The sequence below is a fragment of the Camelina sativa genome, chromosome 20 (assembly GCF_030686135.1).
Source record: "Camelina sativa cultivar CO46 ecotype springtype chromosome 20, ASM3068613v1".
Lineage (NCBI taxonomy): Eukaryota > Viridiplantae > Streptophyta > Magnoliopsida > Brassicales > Brassicaceae > Camelina > Camelina sativa.
Window position 1 is genome coordinate 3,785,631 of NC_141899.1, and position 20,220 is coordinate 3,805,850.

Here is a 20,220-nt window from a genome sequence, read left to right on the forward strand (position 1 = left end):
ACAGGGGAGGCTTTGAACGAAGTCGAATGTAAGGAATGCTTTGTGTTTATAACAGAGTTCATCAGAGAAAGACTAAGTCAACCGCAATTCGATCAATACATAGGCTTGATGAAACTATTCAAGTCCCGGGGTATACAAGGAGAAGAACTCTTAGAGTCTCTTCTGAATCTGTTCAAGGAAGACGAGTTAGTTACTCTAATGTTCGAAACACTAATGGAAACAGAGATACGAGTACTGAAAAACATTGACGACGTTGGAGAACCAAAAAAATCAAGAAAAAGAAGAAGGGGTGAAGCAACGGATGATGATGAGACAGAAGATGAAGAGGAGCGATATTGTCGTTGTCGTCGTTGCAGGATTGGTCGGGAAGAAGCAAAGATGATCGTTCACAACAAAAAGTATGGACTCGAGCCGACTGAAGTTATGTTGGGGCCGTTTAGATCAATCATAAACCCCAACTTGTTGTAATTTTTACTTTTGTTGTGAAGACCAATCTTCATGGTGGCAAAGAAACCATAATCTTTTTTTTTTTTTTAATTTCTTTTCATCGTAATGCTAGGAGAAATATTATTTCCTATTGTAATATGGTTTTACATTTATTCTAATAAAATTTAATTTTTGTTACGAGATAATTACGTTTATTTCTCTGTATTTATCTATTTCCATCATCTAAAGATGTGATAAATTATTTTTAAGTATAAATAAATCAGTAATATAACACCGTCATAATTTCAATCCAACATAAATTAGGAGAAATTGTTGAACCATAAATAAGATAATCCATTATTATCTCTTTTAACATTTTTATCTGATTAACCTCTTTTGGTTTTTCCTTTTCCTTTAAGTTATAAAAGTTTTTTTTTTTTTCTTATATAAACTGCGGTGAACGAGAATAAATTGTTTCTTTCGTCTATAATTCCTATTCGCTTCCGTTTATTAGACAAAAGGGTCACAAACAAACCAAAAAAAAACCTTTAGGGTTCGATTTGCCTCATTGATAATCGCCATGTCCGGAGAAGAAGAAGAGAACGCCGCCGAACTCAAGATCGGAGATGGTACTTTCTCTATTTCTAAACTGTGTACCCTCAAAATTAGGGTTTTTTTTTTTGGTTTTGTCTCATCGAATTGATCTTTAATGCAATACGATTTTTTAAGTTTTTCTTTCTGGAATTTTAAATTGAACTTACCCTTATTGAGAATCTCTTATTGATTGGGTTTATTTGTTTTCTTGACAACAAAAAAGAGTTTTTGAAGGCGAAGTGTTTAATGAACTGTGAAGTTTCGTTGATCCTTGAGCATAAGTATGAACAGCTTCAGCAAGTCTCCGAGGATCCTATGAATCAAGTTTCTCAGTAAGTATTTTTAAGTTTTTATATGTAGCAATTATGAAATAATCTAAGCTTTCGATCTTGGAGACTAAGAACAAGTTTCTCCTTGCAGAGTGTTTGAGAAGTCCTTACAATATGTGAAGCGATTCAGCCGCTACAAGAATCCTGATGCTGTTAGACAAGTTCGAGAGTATCCTTTTATTTCTGACTGATTCAGTTTCATAGTTTTTAACCAGTCTTTGCTTTTGACATGCTTGCATCTTAATCCCCATTACCGTAACATGTTTACCTTAACTCAACTCTAATAGAATTCTGAGCAGACATCAACTCACTGAGTTTGAGGTAAGATGTTAAATCTTTTGAGATTGGATTTTTTTTGTTATCTATTAAGTCGTTTCGGTGGAAGACTTAAAAAACATTGCATTGGTCGTTTATTGAACAGCTTTGTGTTCTTGGCAATCTCTGTCCTGAAACTGTTGAAGAAGCTGTTGCAATGGTTCCTTCTCTTAAGGTAAATATTTTCTACTTTTTTTTCTATTCAAATTGGAGATCAGATCATCTCAAAAGGATAAATAGTATTGTTATGTCAAGTGGACTTTTGAGATTGATGTAAGCTTCTCTTTTGTGTAGACAAAAGGAAGAGCTCACGATGATGAAGCAATTGAGAAGATGCTCAATGATCTCTCCCTTGTGAAGAGGTTCGAGTAGTGTGGAAGATTCTCAAGATCTAAAGACTAAGAACATGTAGCAGGGTGTTACACTTACCTTCTAGCTGATGTCTGAACAATTATCTCTGAAGTTAATTTTCCATGTCTGAGATTATATTAGCTTTCTCATCGCCCAGAATCTCTGGAATGATACTTTCTTGTTGAATGAATGTAATTTACAATGGATGATCCAAGCTTTCTCAATGAAATATATAACAATTCCTTTTCCCTAAATCGAGTAACGTATAGCGCTATATACATACTACACCTAAAGCTATGTGTGAAGCTTTCAATTCCATCTCTTGGCATTTTTGCTGGATTTTGACTTCTTTTTGGAAGCTTGAAACGCTTTCATCTTTTGCTTCTTCCGTGCTTCTCTCTCAGCCTTTGACATCTTTGACTTTGCTTTCACTTTTGGAGCTTTTTCTTCCAGTTCTGCTTCCCTTTCCAACTCCCTTGCTCTTGCTTCCACATTCTTCTCCAGGTAATACTGAGAAACAGTTACAATCTATGAATGAACAGACTTGGCAAAAGTATAAAAGAGGAAACTAGGAAAGAGATTGTGTTACATTATAGTCTCCTGTATAGTCCTTCAAACCACCATCTCTGACTTCAATAACTCTGTTAACGATTTGCTTAATGAAGTACCGATCATGAGAGACTGCGATGACTGTGCCTTTGTATTCGCTTATTGCCTCCTGATGAAAGCAGGTATCAGAGAATCAGAAGTGAAGTGAACAATTTGGCCAACAGAAAAGAGAAGAGTATGATTAGAAACCTCGAGCATTTCTTTTGAAGGTATGTCTAAGTGATTGGTGGGTTCGTCCAACACAAGTAGAGTGGATGGTTTCACCATGAATTTGCAGAATGCAAGGCGTGCCTAAGATCCCATAAAAATGGCGATGAAGAACATGAATGAGACAATATGAGCTTTATATTGAGGATGGAAGTACCCATTATTATACCTTCTCACCACCACTCAAAAGAGAGACCTTTCTATCCAACATGTCAGCTTTGAAGTTGCAGCGACCAAGAAGAGCTTTAATATCATCAATTCTCCAATCTACAGCAGCTTCAACAACCGTCTCAATCACAGTTTTATCCAAATCTAGAGCCTCTGCCTATATAGCCAACAAGTGAGTAAAACCATATTTCTGATCCCTCTTATAAGCCCTTTCTTCATTACAAAACTAACCTGATTCTGCTCGAAGTAGTTTGGCAATACATTGTGCTCCCCGAGTATCACTTCACCTCTCATAGGCTTCTCTAAACCCATAATCAGTTTCAATAGTGTACTTTTACCGCACCCATTTGGACCAATAATAGCTATTTTCTCTCCTCTCTCTATAGCTAGATTTGCCTTGTTAAATAACTTCTGCTAGCATCAGACACACATCAAAACACAAGGCCTCACACACACAATATCCAAACAATGTTAGTCTAATGCTATCATCTCACCTTATCCTCAAAGCCAAATTCAAGATTCTTAACAGTGATTACAGATCTTCCACTGAATCCACATTCCGGAAACCTGATTTTCATTTGTTTCCGCTGAAATGGCTTCTCTATTTGCTCCTCTTCTTGGAGCTTCTCCAGTTTCTAATTATAATAAACAAAATCAAGAGAAGTAAGTTTCCACTTTTTCCACACATCCTCCGCTTCATAAGTACTAAGTTTTACTGCTAGTTCTTCTTACCTTTTCTGCTGAAGAAGATCGACCAGAGTTTGCTCCAGCACTTAGCCTACTAATCAAATCTTTTGTTGCTTCAATCTCTTTCTGTTGCTTCTCCCAAGCAGCATACTGAGCTTCAACCCACTCTGCCTTCGAAATCACATACTGAGAGTAATTACCATCGAAAGTCCTCGACACTCCCATTTCAGTTTCCACAATTTTAGTACATAACTGATCAAGAAACGCTCTGTCATGCGATATAATGACCATAGGCACATCTTGCTTGTTCAAGTAACTTTCAAGCCACTCAATAGTATCAAGATCCAAATGGTTCGTTGGCTCATCCAAAAGCAGTAAATCTGGACTCTGTCCACATAATAATCACACATTAGCTTCAATACAGAATTAAAAAGAATCACTATTTCTCATTATTACCTGAAGCAAAATCTTCCCAAGTGACATTCTCATTTGCCACCCACTACTAAACGAAGCCACAAGCCTATCTGCATCTTCCGACACAAACCCTAATTCAGACATAATCTTACTGATTCTCGCATCCATAGAATCCAAATCAACTTCTTGAGCTCGTTTCTGCAACAAATCGAATTCGTCAAGTAACTTTCCCATTAGTTCTAAATCATCAACAGCTTCTTCAATCGCCTTCTCCAACTTCTCAAGCTTACTTGCTACTTCCATCTCTTCTTTAAACGCACTCATGAACTCTTCCTTCACTGTCTTCCCCATCGAAACCTCGAATTCTTGACTCAAAAAAGAAACTTTCAAATTAGGTTTGGCTCTAATCACGTTACCTGAATCAGGTTCCTCTTGACCCGTTATGATCCTGAGCTGTGTAGTCTTCCCCGCACCGTTGACGCCGATTAACCCTACTTTTTCACCTCTCTTCACTTCCCAAGTCACATCCTTTAGCACCGTCACGCCTTCGTAGCTCTTGCTAATGTTTTCAAGTCTCACTCCTGAAGAAATCGAAGACGCACCATTGTTTGATTGCTTACTGATCCGCTTCTGATCGTGGTCTTCGGCCGAGAGGAGCGATTCAAGCTCTGAATTGGAGCTGGTTGTGGAAACTTGGGCTCTGATATCAGAGATTACTCGTCTAGGGTTAGAAACAGAGGAGAGTTTCAAGGTGAATGGTGTAGGGCAAGGAAGCGGATTAGTTAAGAAGAAGGTAGAACGAAGGTTTAGGCTATGGAGATTCGTTGTCATTCCCATTTTTGGTCTAATGTAGACATCAAACAATTCCGATTGGCGATTGTTAAAAATGTACTTTTGAGACAACAACACAAACAAAAACAGAACAAGAATTGCAAAACGAACTCTCGAGGCTTCTATAACGTGTGAGCGAAGTGTCACAAACACACACGTATGCATGTGAAGCTCAAGGCTCATAAACTCCCACGTGCCAAACTGATTAGGTTACCACGTCACCGGTTTGCCAAATCGGGCATGACAATTTCAACTTTTACAATACCAACTCTTATCAAGAGACTAGGGGTTAGTGGTTTAGGATATAGAAAAAATTTTAATGATTTACAAAGTTATGTAAAATATGTTGTTATTCAATCAAGACTTTTTAAAAATTTTGAAAGAGTTATTAGTTGTGGATTTGTAAAAAGTTATCTAAAATCTTGATAAATCTAGTGTTATTGGATTAAGAGTCTTATAAAGTCATTAAAAATTTTATGTTATTCAATTAAAACAAAAGAATCTTGGATTGTTAATGAATTTAAATTTTGTGTTATTGGTTTAGGATTTTATATCATTTCCTTCATAACAAAAGTCATGAAAATTCTTTCATCAAATAGAAAGATTTTGAAAGATTTTATGAAAGATTTTACAATATTAGGAAACATAAATCAGCAAGATTTAAAATAACTTCCTAAACAATCTCTTATATCTTATAGAATCTCATTTTTACTTTCTAATTTTCTATGATTTTAAAAATCAGCAAGATTTTTAAAAACACAAAGTCATTAAAATTCTTTCTAAATCATTAAAATCTATTTGACCAACCTCTCTTGTTACTCTATCATCATGTTTTCTTATGGTATGGTGCAAAGCTATGCTATTCAAGAGCATTTTCAAATGTGATGAGTATACTCTTTTTGGATCCTTCATTTTTAGAATCCTTCATTTTAAAATTAACAATTAAGATTTCAAATGATTTCAAATGAAGGTAAAAATAATTCAAATAATTTCAAAATAATGAAGGTAAAAATAATGTTTAATGTTTTAAATGAATAAAAATAATTCATTTTTACCTTTAATGTGATATACTTCATTTTAAAATAATTTCAAATGTGATGAGTATACTCTTTTTAGAATCCTTCATTTTTACCTTTAATTAACAATTAAGATTTTAAAAACAACAACAAAATGAATAAATAATGTTTTAAATGATATACTTGTAATTTTAAAATGAATTTCAGATAATAATGAATTTATTTATTATTATTTATTAAAAAGTAATCGAGACTTATAAAAATTAGGATACACTATCAAATTAATCCGTCCCGATATCGCACTGACATACTCCAATACTCCATCCATCCCGCTGGCTAAATAAAAATATTTTAAGGGGTTTTTACCACAATGAAGTGAACCAACCAACCAATTTTAATTAAGTATATTCCACACACTCCATCCATCTCTCTCTCGGATTGGCTAAATAAAATCCTTTTACCACAATTAATGAACCAAATAAAATCATACTTGAATCTACTAAAATTGAAGTAAAAAACTACCAAAAACTAAACAACACTATCTAACTCTGTGATGAACAAACCAAGAAGCATGTGGCCGGTGCCTATCGTTCTCCAAAAATCCGGTTTTGATGTCGTGGAGTTCTATGCCGACTTTGACTGCTGACTGGATAGCAACGTATATGGAGAAAATACCTTCTTGGGGTATGGGTTTGATTTTGCCGCTAAGAGCTCGTTTGGTGATTTTCAAAATAGCTTTGAGATGATTTTTTACGTCGCATCTACCCATTTTGGATCTAGGAACAAGAGGGAGATGAGTGGGACATTTTTAAGAATATACCAAATTTTTAAAGAAATTTGAAAATTATACTCAATATTATAGTTATTTGAAAGCTACATATTTTGAAATGAAAATGGACAAATATACCCTTTTATTAAAAAAATATTTTAACAATTAAATAAAAATAATATAAACAATAAAAACTAAATTTAAATTTTAAAATAATTCAAATATAAAAATACTTTTAAAAACTGTTAAATTCGGAATAAAATATTAATAAATAGAAATTATAACAAAAATGTATTTATTGTGTTTTAAATAATAATTACATGAATCAATTTTTGATTTTACAATTTGAATAAAAAAAGAATTTTAATATTTTTGTTGATATTATTTAGATTTAAATTTATTTAAAACTAAATAAATTAAGATTACAATTTATAATATATATGTATATATCAATGTTTTAGACTTATTTTAATCAATGTTTATTTATTTAAAATGTCGACTTTTTAAACAATCGTTTTGTTTTTGATTTCTGTTGACTTAATTATCTTCGTCATCGGCTTATATTAAAACAATTGATTTATGATATGGCTAGTGGATTTATAACATAGTCGATTTTTTTAACAGTTGACTTATTTTTTTTATTTATCGATTTATATTTGTTTTCTATTGATTTGTTTATTTATTGTTGACTTATTACATTCTACATTGATTTATTAATAAGGTCGATATTTTGAATGGTTGACTTAAGTCTAATTTTTGTCGACTTATTTACTTTTCCATCGATTTATTTTAAAACTGTCGATTTTTTTTTGTTTGATTGTTTTTTTACATAGTCGACTTTCGATGATGTTGACTTATTTGATTTTGTATGTTGACTTATATTTTTTTACCGTCGATTTGTTTGGTCGTAGTAGACTTATTTCATTTGTTAACCTCATTTTTGGTCTAATGTAGATTCGTTGTTAAGCTATGGAGATTCGTTGTTAACCCCATTTTTGGTCTAATGTAGACATCAAACGATTCAAAAGAACAATTCAGATTGTTAAAAATGTACTTTTGAGACAACACAAACAAAAACAGAACAAGAATTGCAAAAGGACCTCTCGAGGCTTCTATAACGTGTGAGCGAAGTGTCACAAACACACACGTATGCATGTGAAGCTCAAGGCTCATAAACTCCCACGTGCCAAACTAAATAGCCACTGATTAGATTACCACGTCACCGGTTTTACAATAGGTCAAAATAAGTAGGCAAGATAATTTCAACTTTTACAAGACCAAACTCTTATGAAGACCTAAATGTTTTTTTGGTGATTCGTGCATTAATTATACACGTAAATCAAACAAGGAAAGAAAAATTAACTACTAGCTAGTTTTTATAAAAAGCCGCAAAGTATTATATCGAAATCGTACAAAATCCAAAGTAATTAATCTATGCCACTACTCTTAAGAGAAAGAACCATCGTTCTGAATATAATATTTCCCTAATTAGAAGGTCTTATCTCCTTATATAGAGGTTGGCAAAAACTAAATCACAGATATGTCGATACTTAGTGCAAGTGAATCAATAGGATCTTCTCCAATAATCACAATCTCGATAAGAACATATAAAGTCTTTCCATTACAATTTAGGGACATTAAATTAGAACACTAAAATACTAGTTATAAAATATAAATGCACACACACTCTTAGTTAGTAGTGTATACATTTCAGCGTCTTATATATAAATGAAAACCCTATATTTCTTTATTCTTCTTCACCGTACAATTTTCACAACAAAAAGATCGTTGAAACTCGTGGATTGTTTGGCGTGAAAGATCTTGATTTTGAGGTATATGTTTCTTTTAGTATATTTGATTCCAATAATATACGAATTATTAATAATTAATCATCTTTGTGCAGAGCATTTTTTTTCCTCAAGAAAATATATAAAAAATGTACCAAGAAACTCTGCAGTTTGTTCATCTATGGAGACTTGCTGTCCAAGAAAGAGACGAAGCAAGAGAACATCTGAAACATTCACTCGCCGAACTCTCCAAACTACAGGAATACTTCAACACCATTTTCTTGTCCGAAGAACAACAAATACCCCATTATTACTCAGAAGGCACTGACAATCATCAAAACTATAGTTACAATAACTTCTCCGATGATTCAGTATCGTCGATGGATCTCGTCTCCAACTCAATTCTCTATTCCTCGCCGGAGACGTACGATTCTGATTGTTACAGCTTCCGGTCGAACCAGATGGGTGTTGAGAACAGGAAAGATTTTGAGACCCTTGTACTGGAGATTATAGGAGTCGGGAGAGTCTTGCCGGAGAACGGTAAGTTTCAGCAAGCTGTCATTGAAGCTGGATCGGTAATTGAGCCGTTGTTCATAACCGGTCCGATTCCGAAATGGAGAAATCCTCCGGTTCAAATGTTGAGTCAAAGACCGGTTTTAAGTAATACTATCGGAAAATGGAATTATGGTGGTTTGGAGTTGGGTCCGGGGATCCTGAAACGGTCTTCCTCAGGCAAAGTCCCGCTTGGAGTTTTATATTGATCGGTTCGTTACATGTAATGCTTATTTTTTATGTATTGATAATAAAGAATTTGATGCAATCTAATAAATCATGTTATCTTTTATTTGTTTATCCAAAATTTATCATTACAAAACACTTTAAAACAATAGAATTTAGGATTTGCCCAAAAAAAATAAAATACAATAGATTGTAGGAAGGATCTTTCTGTCGAGCCAAAGCCTCGATACCTATATAAAGAACAGAAAGGGTACGGTGAGAATTTTAGTGAATAAGAAAAAAGAAGAAGCTTAGTGAATTTTACCGCACACCTTTAACCACTGTCATCGGTTTCCTTGTACGGTGGAAGCCTCCAACTAAGACAGAAGCAGCCTAGGCGAAGCGGCATAACTTGAATCTGTAAGATAAACACCGCGAACACCCTGAGGATAAAGGCAGCATTTGCAAAGTTAACTCGACATCGAGAACCTACATGAGGCAACTGCAAAAACATAAAATATGTGACTCACCATTCAGACTTTGGAGCACTGAGCAATAGAATCCACAAGGAATAGTATGTTATAATTTTCATCGCCTAATGCATAGAGACTCTTAGAGCCTCATTAACAAGATTAACCAAAAACCTGCATCTATATTCAGAGTAAGTTAAAGTGTGATCTTTCAGAGAGCTAAAGATCTTTTTATGTAAAGACATGAGAAATAATACCTCGTTGGTGTAACCTCAAGAACAGAAAATTACATCTTTCAGCGGCACTTGCAGCTCCTCAAACACACAACTCAGCTATTCAGAAGGGAAGAGCCATTCAGTTTAATAAGATTAAGCAATAACTATATCCAAGATTCTGCTATTGTTGAGCAAGATTTTTGAGGTCACTGTTATTGGAAAATTCCAGTCAAAAGTGTGAGCCGTGAGCTATTTCACACATCTTTTCGAAATTGGAAAAGAGTTTTAAGTTGACAAACAAATTTTAAGTTTAATATATAATAAAATGCACATGTTGTTGTATGTAACTCACTGATTTGATGTATTTGAACTTCGCATCCCAGCAAAGGAAAGAACAATGGTTTAAGCCTATAAATGCTGAATCCAAGTAAAATCATCTCAAAAAACAGAACAACCATGAATAAATCATTTAAAATGAATTTCTATTTGAGTTTAATGATCTTCATACCTTGGAGACTCATGGTATCACCAGAAATCACTGCATGAACATTCACCGTCTTGAAAATGATGAAACCTGTTCGAATCCCTTAGAATTATCTGTCTCCCTTCGATCTTTGATATATACTTGAAGGCAGAGTGGCAATCACCGCAAACTCTGAGGTTCTTCATTATTCTGATTGGCAGCGTAGAGCTCCGCTGAGCTGCGAGAACAAAAGCTACAGCAAGCTTCTCGCTATGGTAGCCCAGGATCTCTTCCTTGTTCTCTTGCTCTAGATCATACAAGGCAAATCCTGTCTGTGGCACATAACCCGCGTCTCTCATCTTTCTGTTGAGCTCCTTGAGCTTCTTGTAAATCATATCAGCGTCTGGGTGTGACTTATCCCCAGCAACAAACATATGGACTCCATCCTTCATGGTAACCCAACTATAACCAGCTTCCTTTTTCACATCTGCATCCTTCATCTTCTTTCTCGCCGTTACTAAATCTTCCCATCTTCCTCCAGCAGCATACATGTTACCAAGTAGTACATAGTTTACAGCATTTTCTGGCTCCAGTTGAAAAAGCATTTCTGCTGCTTTCTTCCCTAGTTCTGCATTTCGACCATTTGCTCTGCAACAAGCCCCAAGTACAGTCCTCCATATGAGAACGTTAGGCTTCATTGGCATTCTATTAATAAAACCTTCCAACTTATCAAGTTCACCTGCACGGCCTAGCAAGTCAGCCATACATGAGAAATGTTCAATCCTAGGAGCTAAACCATAAGAATCACTCATTGATTTGAAGTGCTCAAACCCTTCTTTAACCAAACCGGCGTGACTACAAGCTGACAAGACTCCCACAAATGTAACATGGTCAGGTGGTGTTTGGCCATCGAGCTTCATATTTGCAAAAAGCTTCAAAGCTTCGTCTCCTTGCCCATGCCGTGCATAGCCCGAAATCATAGAGTTCCAAGAATATGAATTTCTTACAGGCATTGTGTTAAAAAACCTCAAAGCATAATCTAGTCTTCCACATTTGGAGTACATGTCAACAAGTGCACTCCCAACTACCACATCAGATTCTAGACAAGCTCTCACCGAACAAGCATGCACTTCCATGCCACGCTCTAGCGTTGCAACCGAAGCAAACGCGCTAAGAACGGTCGCATACATGAAACTATCCAACCTCTGACCCATCTGCAACATAAACCAGACCAGATCCAAAGCCTTAGGAAGGAGATCATTATGTATATACCCCGAGATCATTGAGTTCCAAGTTACATCATCTCTTCTCTCTGACATTCTAGAAAATATCTTCTCACACCCATCCATCTCCCCACACTTCCCATAACACGCTATGAGCGCATTTTCAGTTGTTGCTTCATCTGCAACATTGTACTTTAACGCTAGCCCATGTATCTGCTTCCCCAATTCACCAAATGAAAGGGATGACACAGCTGAGAGAACGCTTGAAAAGGTTATCCTGTTAAGTTTCTGTCCCGCTCGAAGCGCATTCAAAAAACATGCCACAGCTTCAAGTACTGACCCTTCTGAACTAGCTAAAGCTCCTATCATAGAATTCCAAGACACCTGATCAGGCTCTGGCATGGACGAAAATATCTTACAGCATTGATTTTGATAGCCAGTCTCTGCATACAGTGTCATAAGAGCATTTGAAACTGAAACATTCGAATCAATCCCTAATTTGAAGCCTTCTCCATGAATCTGCTGTCCTAGGTTTTCCCACCTCAAGCTTGCGCATGAGCTTAGTGAACTAATCAGTGTGAAAATTCCAGGCAAGATTGCATGTCGTCTCATACTTTGGTAGTGTTCCACTGCTTCTAGAAAACAGCCGTTTTGGTCAAGACCAGTGATCATGGAGTTCCAGGAGACAGAATCTTTCTCCATCATGAAAAAGAAAACACGTCTAGCATCAGCTATTGAGCCGCACTTAGCATACATATTAACAAGGCCATTCCCAATACCAACCATAAAATCAACTAAGCCAGTTGTTATTACATGTCCGTGAACCTCTTTGCCTTTTCTCAGACCTACTTCCTCAGCTAGAGAATACTCAGGAAATGAGCTCAGAAGAATCACGTATGACTCAGGACTAACATCAATCACGCAATACATATCCATAAAGAGCTTCGTTGCTTCTTCTCCCCATTTCTGTCTTACCAGACCAACCATTAAGCCGTTTAAGGTGACTGCATTTCTTGTTTCCATCTGATTAAAAACCTTCCTAGCATAACTTAACGAGCCAGACTTTGCAAACGCACTCACCAATCCGCTGCCAACAAAAAGATCTGAGAGTAAACCAGATTTCTGGATTGTGCACATGATCTGCTTGAGCAAACAAACATCTGGTTCAGTCAAAGAACAAGCAGTAGTTACAAGACTACCAAAAGTGTATTCAGTTGGTCTAGAACCATCGCACTGCATGCTAGAGAACATCTGAAACGCAGATCTCTGATCCCCAGTCTGTGAATAAACCGAAATAATCGAATTCCATGACATAGAGTTTTTAACATCTATGTCATCAAAAGCACGGAGAGCATAGCCAAGAGACCTTCCACATTTCCAGTACATAGATATGAGCACATTAGAAACTACTGCATCAACTGCATAGGAAAGCTTAAACAACAGACCATGAACTTGTCTCCCGAAAAGAATCCCAACAGAATCTAACTCCTGACAAGCCCGAAGCCCACTAACAAAAGCGTACTGATTTGAAAAAACCCCTTCTTTAACCATATCTCTCAAGAAAAATAAAGCTTCCTTATGTTCCCCATTACGGCTATACCCTGAAACAACACACGCCCAAGAAACGCAGTTCCTTTGAGGCATTTCGTCAAACACCTTGCGTGCAGAGACGGAATCACCCGTTCCAAGATAAGCATTGATGAGATTGTTGCAAAAGTAGACTTCTTTGTTTAAACCATTCTTATATAACCGGGAATGTAAGAGTTTACCAGCTCCTCTATGTCCAACAACGCAGCTCTGACCAACAAAAAAAAGAAAAGAGGAACACAATTAAGTCATGATCAATCTCAGTAACTATGACATCGACCAAACATGGTTTAGTTAAATGGAGAAGACTTACGTTTAGAAACGACATGAGAGGAGCAGCCAAATCAAATCAAACCCCAGAAGAAGAAAAAAAAAATCGAATTTTTCGCGCGACCAACACACAAACAGAGCTCTCTCAGTGGAGTGACGTTAACTGAAATAAAACGACAGCGTTTCACTGTATCGAGATTTTCCAAACATGCTTTATTTGACGGGCTTTATTAGTGAGCCCAATGCGGTCCGTTAAGAAACAAAACAAAAACGTCGTCGTTGATGTTAAAGTACATTTATGCCCTCGACATCACACACATAAGGGAGAGGATAAAAAAAAAAAGTCGTAAATGGTATTCTCGTGATTTATACAACACACTACCTAGGACTTTCCGTATATATAATTATATTATCATTTTTGCCAACAAATAATTATAAATTAAAAAATGATTTTGATTGGGGTATAAATCGAGCTGTTTTTTTGCTGTAATAATAATTTCACAAATTTTTCTCTTTTTTCCTTTTTTTCTTTGCAGCTTTTAAATAATTTTATTTTGTTGTCTCTCCATCTTCTCTCTTTGGCTAAGAAGAACCATAACAGCAGCTTAAAAGAAAGAAAAGGACTAATAATCTCTCTGTTTTTCTCTGTCTAAAGAAAGAAATGGAAGACGATCGCAAAGAGGTACGTATATACCATCTTCTTCTTCTTCTTCTTGTTCTGCTGCTGTAGTTTTTAAAACTTTGTTTCTTTTCTTGAACTAATAAATCAAGATCTGTTAGTTTGGATATTTGTCGGGAATCGAACATGGGGTTTTGTTTTTAAAGAGCTTAGCAAGCTCCAGCACTACTGATACTGTTTATAGTGAACGATTTAGTTTTTTAATCAGCATCTTGGTAACCGGAAAACCAAAAAATTGAGTATATTCTTAAAGTTTCGTCCTTTATTATTTTGTTTGCACATCTCGATAGGATAGCTGAGACTTTGTCATCACGAGGTATATATTGTACTACTAGTTGGAAATTTCGAAACTTTATTGGATTGATAAATAAAAAGATCATACTTTACCCCCAGATTTTATTATTGATCGTTGATTAAATCAAAGCTTGTTATTTTTGTCCTATAAAGTAGAGATGTCAATTGGTATCTAAAACCATGGGCTGTCCGGTCCAAATTAATTTGGACTGGTTTTGGTTATTACCAAATTTAAAACGGTCAAATGGGCCTAAAACCAATTTAGCTCATTTATATATGATCTAAACTAGTTTGGACGTGGGCTGTCCAATAATCCTAAAAAATTAGGGTTTTTACTATTTGGGGGATTTTTTTTTTTTTTATTTCGCCGCTTCTCTCTTTCTTCGTGTATTTATGAGTATTATAAGTATATTATGAGTGTATTATGAATTTATAAATCTTTAGCTTTATAATTATGAGTTTATAAACCTTTAGCTTTATAATTATGAGTTTATGAGATTATGAATTTTGCTTCAATCTGCAACCAATGGACAGACCAATTGGTCATGGTCCTATTTGGTTTGGACATATTTGGGTGTGGGTGTATTTGGGTCTTGACACATAAATAACCATACATTGTATGTGTCCAAATGGACATGCCCATTTGGTTATGGACAGACCAATTTACAACCCTACTATAAAGTCAAGAACTTTGGCTTTTGTTTCTTTGATAAATTACATCTTTCTTCCTCATGATGCATCGCTTTGTAAATATCTCTCTGTTTTCGTTATGTCTGTGTATCAAATATGAAACCTTTTTGGTTAGTTAATATGTTTGTTATTGCAGAAGAACACGCCGTGGCTATCAGTGCCACAGTTTGGTGATTGGGACCAAAAAGGAGGAGGAACAATGCCTGACTACTCTATGGATTTCACTAAGATTAGAGAGATGAGGAAACAAAACAAAAGAGACCCTTCTCGTGCCAGTTTAGGCAACGAGGATGAGCTCATTAATCCACCCGACTCAGCTGCTACTTCAACTACTGCTAAACTCACCACTATCCAAAGCCAAAACCGACCTGACTTTTCTCCCATCCACCATCACCAACCACATTCTCCTTCTGTAAGTTTCCACTTCCTTTCTTTTTTTGTTTTTGCTTCTTGCATAAGACTGTTTCAACTTCAACACACAAATATTTGCATTTGCGTTTGTATCATGTTTTGGTTTGCATTATTATCATTAAGACGTCTTAGAGGATGAGTCATTATTATTAGCACATGGTTTGTAACATGATTTTATCTATACTTTAGAGTCCAATTTTTCTTGCAATCTATATCTTGTATATTGATTATAGTATTGAGCCGGTCTTGATTGTGACTAACATAATTAATTTGGTGTGGTTGTTTGGAACAGACGAGGAGAAGCATCTTCAGCTGCTTCAACTGCTGCGTCAAGGCTTGAAGGTTTCTTTTTTTAAGCAAAGGAGCAGTTTCATTATTGACTTGTGTGATTCGAATATGGAAATGTAATGTAATGACCCTTTAATATATGTTTCAATCCATTTCTCTTTTTCTTTCTTGTTTTGTGTTTTTTGGAAGCATATATATAGCTCTCTATTATATAAAAACAAAAAAAGATTAGGGGAGAGTTAAGCTAGTTAGTATGCTTTAACTTAAAAGCAAAACATGAACACTGATCCGACTTAAAAATATTACTGGCCATTCCAATACACATATATGGCAAATGGCAGGTTTTGAAGCAAAACAGTGATTTGATTTAAACATTGTGTGGAGTTAATTGGATTTCAGTAAAATTGTGTTCATTGTTTAGTGTTTTGAGTGATTTCCTTTTTTGAATCAGCAAAAGCATTTGATGATTTTTACTGTATGATACAAGTGGGATGTCTAATTATTAGGCTTATAATTTTGTCAGACGTGATGTTTCCTTCTCGACCCTGACAAATTTTGAATTTGTGAAGAAGATTCAATAGTCTGTCTCTGAGACACGCATGGGCCTGTAGACAACAAAAGGTAAAGAGATAGGCCTGTCTTTGTAGCTTAAAAGAGCTTCAAAATAGCCCAACTTAGGATCTCTTCACGCATAAAAATTAACACGTTGTTAATTATAATAAAATCTTAAAAACTCGGGAGGGCTTAATTCGACTAAGTTCGAAACGGTCCTGAAAGCCTAAAACAAACAAAGTTACTTGCCAAAACAAAAACAAAAACAAAAAAATCTAAGTATCGAGCGTTTAATTTAACTATGTTTAGTGTAAGTTTATTAGCATTTGGTTGAATTAGTTTACGTCTTTTGTGATTCGTAAAAACAATATCAACATCCTCCGTATACAAATTTTGTTGGTGGTTGTAATTTTACATACATATGTTGCACTATCTTGATTCATTGTGTTTTCTTTTTCTTGTTTGAAACTCGATATGAGTCTTATATTTTAAGGGTGTTTTTGTTCTTCTTTTTTTTTAAAAATAATTTCTGCAGTTGAAATAACTTAGATTTGTAGCCTTATCAGCCTATGAGTAGTATATTGATTGATAATGTTATAAATTTACATTGATTGCAACCAACAAAAAAAAAGACAAGAAAACACATGCTTATCTTTTAGTCTTATTTGGACAGAGATCGGACTAGTCCAATTGACATGTCTATATTTTGCCTAAATATAAGTTGGCCCCTACTATCGTGATGACGAAACTGTCAACTGTCAACATCATATGTTTAGTCTTGTTACAGCCCAACTTTCATGTCCCTACCTGCCTTAGGGTTATTTCTCGTTCCATTTATGAAAACCAATCTGTAAGCGCAATGCCAATGGTGATAAACTATGCTCTAAATGGAAAATATAAACCATATATGATTTATTAAAAGTTAATTATTGATAGACCACTAGCTAGTGGGATAGTGGTTTGGGGGTCGAAAGACTTCAGGATAAGCCGATTAGAACACCACCACAAATTGTCCCATTGATGTACTTCGTGTCAGTGTCATTCGAATATAAGAAATCTCGGACTCAATATCATGAACTCTACTTGAATTAGGAGTAAAAGTTCTCATTGATCATGTCTCTACTTTGTTTCCCTTGCGTACACAATACAAAAACATATGGACGACCAAAGCCATTTCCAATTCTTGCTTCCAAAATGTCAGAAGAGTTGAGACGTCCTGACCATATCAGACGGACTCTCATTCAAAACTTATTAATCTCCACTGACACGTTTGAACCAACAGTGCATACAACTTGTCGGTGAGGTCAAAGTGTTCTTGAGATAGTTTTTTCTTTGGGAAATTTCTCTTCATGGTTTTTATGACTTGTGACATTAATTATATAATTTTGGGTTTGTTGAGATCCTGCTGTTTATACCTTAGTTATCGTGCCCCTTAACTTAATTCATTGATCATGTCTTTACTTTGTTACGGCCCTCACGTATCATTAGATTTTCTTAAACCGGCCTCGAATATCCAAAATGCTCTCAAATCTTATTCAAAACTGTAAGCTAAATTAACGTGAAATTTGCCACCGCCACATCGTAGAATAATATTCCACAACACAATATATATAAAGCCTACTTAGCTCAATAATGATGCATGCATACTATATTGTGTTATACATATACTATTATCTTAATAGATTATGAAATAAAGAACGAGTATATAGGATGCATATAGAAAGGTACAATGTACTTTGAGTACTTAAGGGGACATTGGGATGGCTTATGTCTCCTATCATTTACTCCTATTTGTCTACCGCCCCATCCCCTGCCAAACCTCCCTTCTTCACCATTCACACTTTTTCTTTTCTTTGACCATTTTAAAAAAATTACATTAGTTAAAAGAAAACGAAATGATAATTATGAACCGATTCATTTTGGTTAATTTTGCAAACAGATTTAACATTTTGATAGATGTTGAAATTCGAACCTTTTACCTAATATGTTAAGCATGAAGAATGAATGATTTGGTGACTACCAACCTCGGCCACTAAGATTCCACCCGGGATTCCTCTAACGTTCACCAATTTGTTAAGCTTTTTATTCAGTATTCTTAAAACATTATCTGAAAATAAAAACGGTAAACGACGAGCTAGAAATATGCAACATACAAATTGCATGTGACGTTTGGTTAACTAGCTTTCTAATGTGATTTTGTATTGTCCTTGTTCTTATTAAAGATCATATATTCTCGTAAAGGCAAATTTTATTATGTGAAACGCCATTCTCTTAAATATTAGGTAAAAAGAAAAACTAATGTTGTTAATCATGTTTCGAATTTGATGTTCAAAATGTGCCACTTTTTCACATTTTGAATGTAAACTATAACTGATCGCAAAACGTCTTGTAGAATTTTGATTGAGCGGTGTTGAGCCGCTCTCTTCAGTCATTGAATAGATAGATTTGTTCGTCGTAAATGATAATCGTATTAAATAATTAAAATATTTTAGAATATGATAAATGATGGAAAGAATTAATAAGAGAGCATTTCCATGACTTTACACCATTAACACAAAGATGAGAATCTCGCGGTAGATGAATTGGTGAGTTTCTCGTTTTGTTTCCAAAAACTTCTGGTCAATGACTTTTATTTACCAATCAATATTTCTATCATTATTTATGTAACAAAATTGTGATTATATAATAAAATTAAAATCTATTAAAATAATGTAATAAAAAACAATAATTTATTAGTAACTAAACAACCGATAAATTTATTATTTAATATAATACCTAAATAAGACCAAAGAAAAAAATTTGGTAACAAAATAGTAATAAAATATTAGGATTAATCGTTGACTGAATATATTATAATATTCTAACGGAGAAAACTAATTTATTAGTAGTCGATCGATCAATAAAATCATTGTTTAAATAAAGTAAATAACACAACAAAATTATGTAGCAATAGGATATTAAACTAATCGATAATTAATTATATTATAATGATCTAACAGAAGATACTAATTTATCAGTAACCGATTGATCACTAAATTTATCATTTAATATATCATGTAAATAAGACAAAAATAGTTAGTAAAAAAGTGGTAAAATATTAAACTATCAACTATTAAAAAATTATAGTTTAACGAAAAACATAATTTATTAATAACCGATCGATCGTTAAATTTATTGTTTAATATATCTTCTAAATACGACAAAAATTGCCGAGTGATATTATATATAGATAAATTAGACAGTCGTGTGATTTTTTGAGTTGGGATGGACAAAACCCTAAAATGTTTCCTTTTATTATCCTAATTATTTATCAACTTTTTCTTAGATTGTAAAAAATGTCACCTTATCTCTTCAACTTTGTAAATACTCATTCATCAAATATTAACTCTAAAACTATATTATCTAATATACCTTTAAAACTACATGGTACATACTAAAATACTCAAATATTACATTCTACTTTTATTTTTAAAAACACTCGTTCTACTGCAAAACACAAACTCGTGAGCTTGATATTCTATTGAAAAGTCATAAACAGAAATAAGGATGAATCTGTTTGGAGTATATGCGATAATTAGTTAAGGCAAGTCTGTTGTTGCACGTCACAACTCTCTTAAGCCCACTCTATAACCGATTACTAGTCTTTTTTCTCTAAGGAACACATTCATTAGTTTGTCCTTCCGTATTACCTAAGCCGAAATATGCGGACTCATTAAATTCTTTTTTCCGTTTAACGAACCTCATTGAATCCTCTTTTAACTCACATCGATGCAAACAACAAAAACCAAGAAAAAAAAACGGTGCAAACGAAATTAAATTGCTAGTTAATAAGAATAAATTTATAAAAATGCGGAATTC

General features: G+C 34.5%; 5 protein-coding genes across 9 annotated transcripts; 3 read left to right on the top strand and 2 right to left on the bottom strand.

Annotated features, from left to right (window-relative positions):
- The first annotated feature begins 733 nt into the window (after positions 1 to 733).
- LOC104769185 (DNA-directed RNA polymerase II subunit 4) lies at positions 734 to 2,269 on the top strand. The gene is made up of 6 exons (XM_010493335.3): positions 734 to 1,055; positions 1,244 to 1,352; positions 1,441 to 1,518; positions 1,637 to 1,670; positions 1,771 to 1,839; positions 1,959 to 2,269. Exons 1-6 carry the CDS (start codon positions 1,007 to 1,009, stop codon positions 2,034 to 2,036), a joined length of 417 nt encoding a protein of 138 aa, XP_010491637.1. The 5' UTR covers positions 734 to 1,006; the 3' UTR covers positions 2,037 to 2,269.
- On the bottom strand, positions 2,175 to 5,073 carry LOC104769184 (ABC transporter F family member 2). 3 transcript variants are annotated; one of them, XM_087505268.1, is made up of 9 exons: positions 4,517 to 5,029; positions 4,143 to 4,298; positions 3,732 to 4,073; positions 3,494 to 3,634; positions 3,231 to 3,410; positions 3,001 to 3,156; positions 2,814 to 2,915; positions 2,605 to 2,733; positions 2,175 to 2,525 (listed from the first exon to the last, which is right to left on the bottom strand). In XM_087505268.1, exons 2-9 carry the CDS (start codon positions 4,266 to 4,268, stop codon positions 2,325 to 2,327), a joined length of 1,377 nt encoding a protein of 458 aa, XP_087361394.1. In that variant the 5' UTR covers positions 4,269 to 4,298; positions 4,517 to 5,029; the 3' UTR covers positions 2,175 to 2,324. The 3 variants fall into 3 exon arrangements, 2 of the variants coding, with proteins under 2 accessions (XP_087361394.1, XP_010491636.1); XR_015593028.1 differs by having other exon boundaries at positions 3,001 to 3,152; positions 4,143 to 5,033; XM_010493334.3 differs by having other exon boundaries at positions 4,143 to 5,073.
- A 3,567-nt stretch (positions 5,074 to 8,640) lies between these two features.
- LOC104772181 (uncharacterized) lies at positions 8,641 to 9,264 on the top strand. The gene has a single exon (XM_019241764.2). The coding sequence runs from the start codon at positions 8,653 to 8,655 to the stop codon at positions 9,262 to 9,264; it is 612 nt and encodes a 203-aa protein (XP_019097309.1). The 5' UTR covers positions 8,641 to 8,652.
- A 61-nt stretch (positions 9,265 to 9,325) lies between these two features.
- LOC104769186 (putative pentatricopeptide repeat-containing protein At5g09950) lies at positions 9,326 to 13,677 on the bottom strand. 3 transcript variants are annotated; one of them, XM_087505270.1, is made up of 7 exons: positions 13,492 to 13,677; positions 10,414 to 13,388; positions 10,258 to 10,322; positions 9,948 to 10,022; positions 9,751 to 9,864; positions 9,553 to 9,663; positions 9,326 to 9,471 (listed from the first exon to the last, which is right to left on the bottom strand). In XM_087505270.1, the coding sequence occupies exons 1-2, from the start codon at positions 13,504 to 13,506 to the stop codon at positions 10,431 to 10,433; spliced, it is 2,973 nt and encodes a 990-aa protein (XP_087361396.1). In that variant the 5' UTR covers positions 13,507 to 13,677; the 3' UTR covers positions 9,326 to 9,471; positions 9,553 to 9,663; positions 9,751 to 9,864; positions 9,948 to 10,022; positions 10,258 to 10,322; positions 10,414 to 10,430. The 3 variants fall into 3 exon arrangements, with proteins under 3 accessions (XP_087361396.1, XP_087361395.1, XP_087361397.1); XM_087505269.1 differs by having other exon boundaries at positions 9,751 to 9,870; XM_087505271.1 differs by lacking the exon at positions 9,751 to 9,864 and having other exon boundaries at positions 9,553 to 9,722.
- A 123-nt stretch (positions 13,678 to 13,800) lies between these two features.
- Positions 13,801 to 15,977, top strand: LOC104769187 (uncharacterized). Its single transcript, XM_010493339.3, has 3 exons — positions 13,801 to 14,130; positions 15,248 to 15,523; positions 15,815 to 15,977. The coding sequence occupies exons 1-3, from the start codon at positions 14,110 to 14,112 to the stop codon at positions 15,860 to 15,862; spliced, it is 345 nt and encodes a 114-aa protein (XP_010491641.1). The 5' UTR covers positions 13,801 to 14,109; the 3' UTR covers positions 15,863 to 15,977.
- The last annotated feature ends 4,243 nt before the right edge of the window (positions 15,978 to 20,220 follow it).

What these genes read in the sequence shown, in the direction of transcription:
- LOC104772181 (XM_019241764.2), top strand. Translation starts at nt 8,653, where the DNA reads ATGTACCAAGAAACTCTGCAGTTTGTTCATCTATGGAGACTTGCTGTC.
- LOC104769187 (XM_010493339.3), top strand. Translation starts at nt 14,110, where the DNA reads ATGGAAGACGATCGCAAAGAG. An exon ending in TGGAAGACGATCGCAAAGAG is followed by an intron (nt 14,131 to 15,247) that starts GTACGTATATAC and finishes TTGTTATTGCAG; the next exon opens with AAGAACACGCCGTGGCTATC. An exon ending in ACCAACCACATTCTCCTTCT is followed by an intron (nt 15,524 to 15,814) that starts GTAAGTTTCCAC and finishes TGTTTGGAACAG; the next exon opens with ACGAGGAGAAGCATCTTCAG.
- LOC104769184 (XM_010493334.3), bottom strand. Translation starts at nt 4,937, where the DNA reads ATGGGAATGACAACGAATCTCCATAGCCTAAACCTTCGTTCTACCTTC. An exon ending in ACTACTTCGAGCAGAATCAG is followed by an intron (nt 3,157 to 3,230) that starts GTTAGTTTTGTA and finishes TTGGCTATATAG; the next exon opens with GCAGAGGCTCTAGATTTGGA. An exon ending in TTTTGAGTGGTGGTGAGAAG is followed by an intron (nt 2,916 to 3,000) that starts GTATAATAATGG and finishes ATGGGATCTTAG; the next exon opens with GCACGCCTTGCATTCTGCAA.
- LOC104769185 (XM_010493335.3), top strand. Translation starts at nt 1,007, where the DNA reads ATGTCCGGAGAAGAAGAAGAGAACGCCGCCGAACTCAAGATCGGAGAT. An exon ending in CGAACTCAAGATCGGAGATG is followed by an intron (nt 1,056 to 1,243) that starts GTACTTTCTCTA and finishes ACAACAAAAAAG; the next exon opens with AGTTTTTGAAGGCGAAGTGT. An exon ending in ATCAACTCACTGAGTTTGAG is followed by an intron (nt 1,671 to 1,770) that starts GTAAGATGTTAA and finishes TTTATTGAACAG; the next exon opens with CTTTGTGTTCTTGGCAATCT.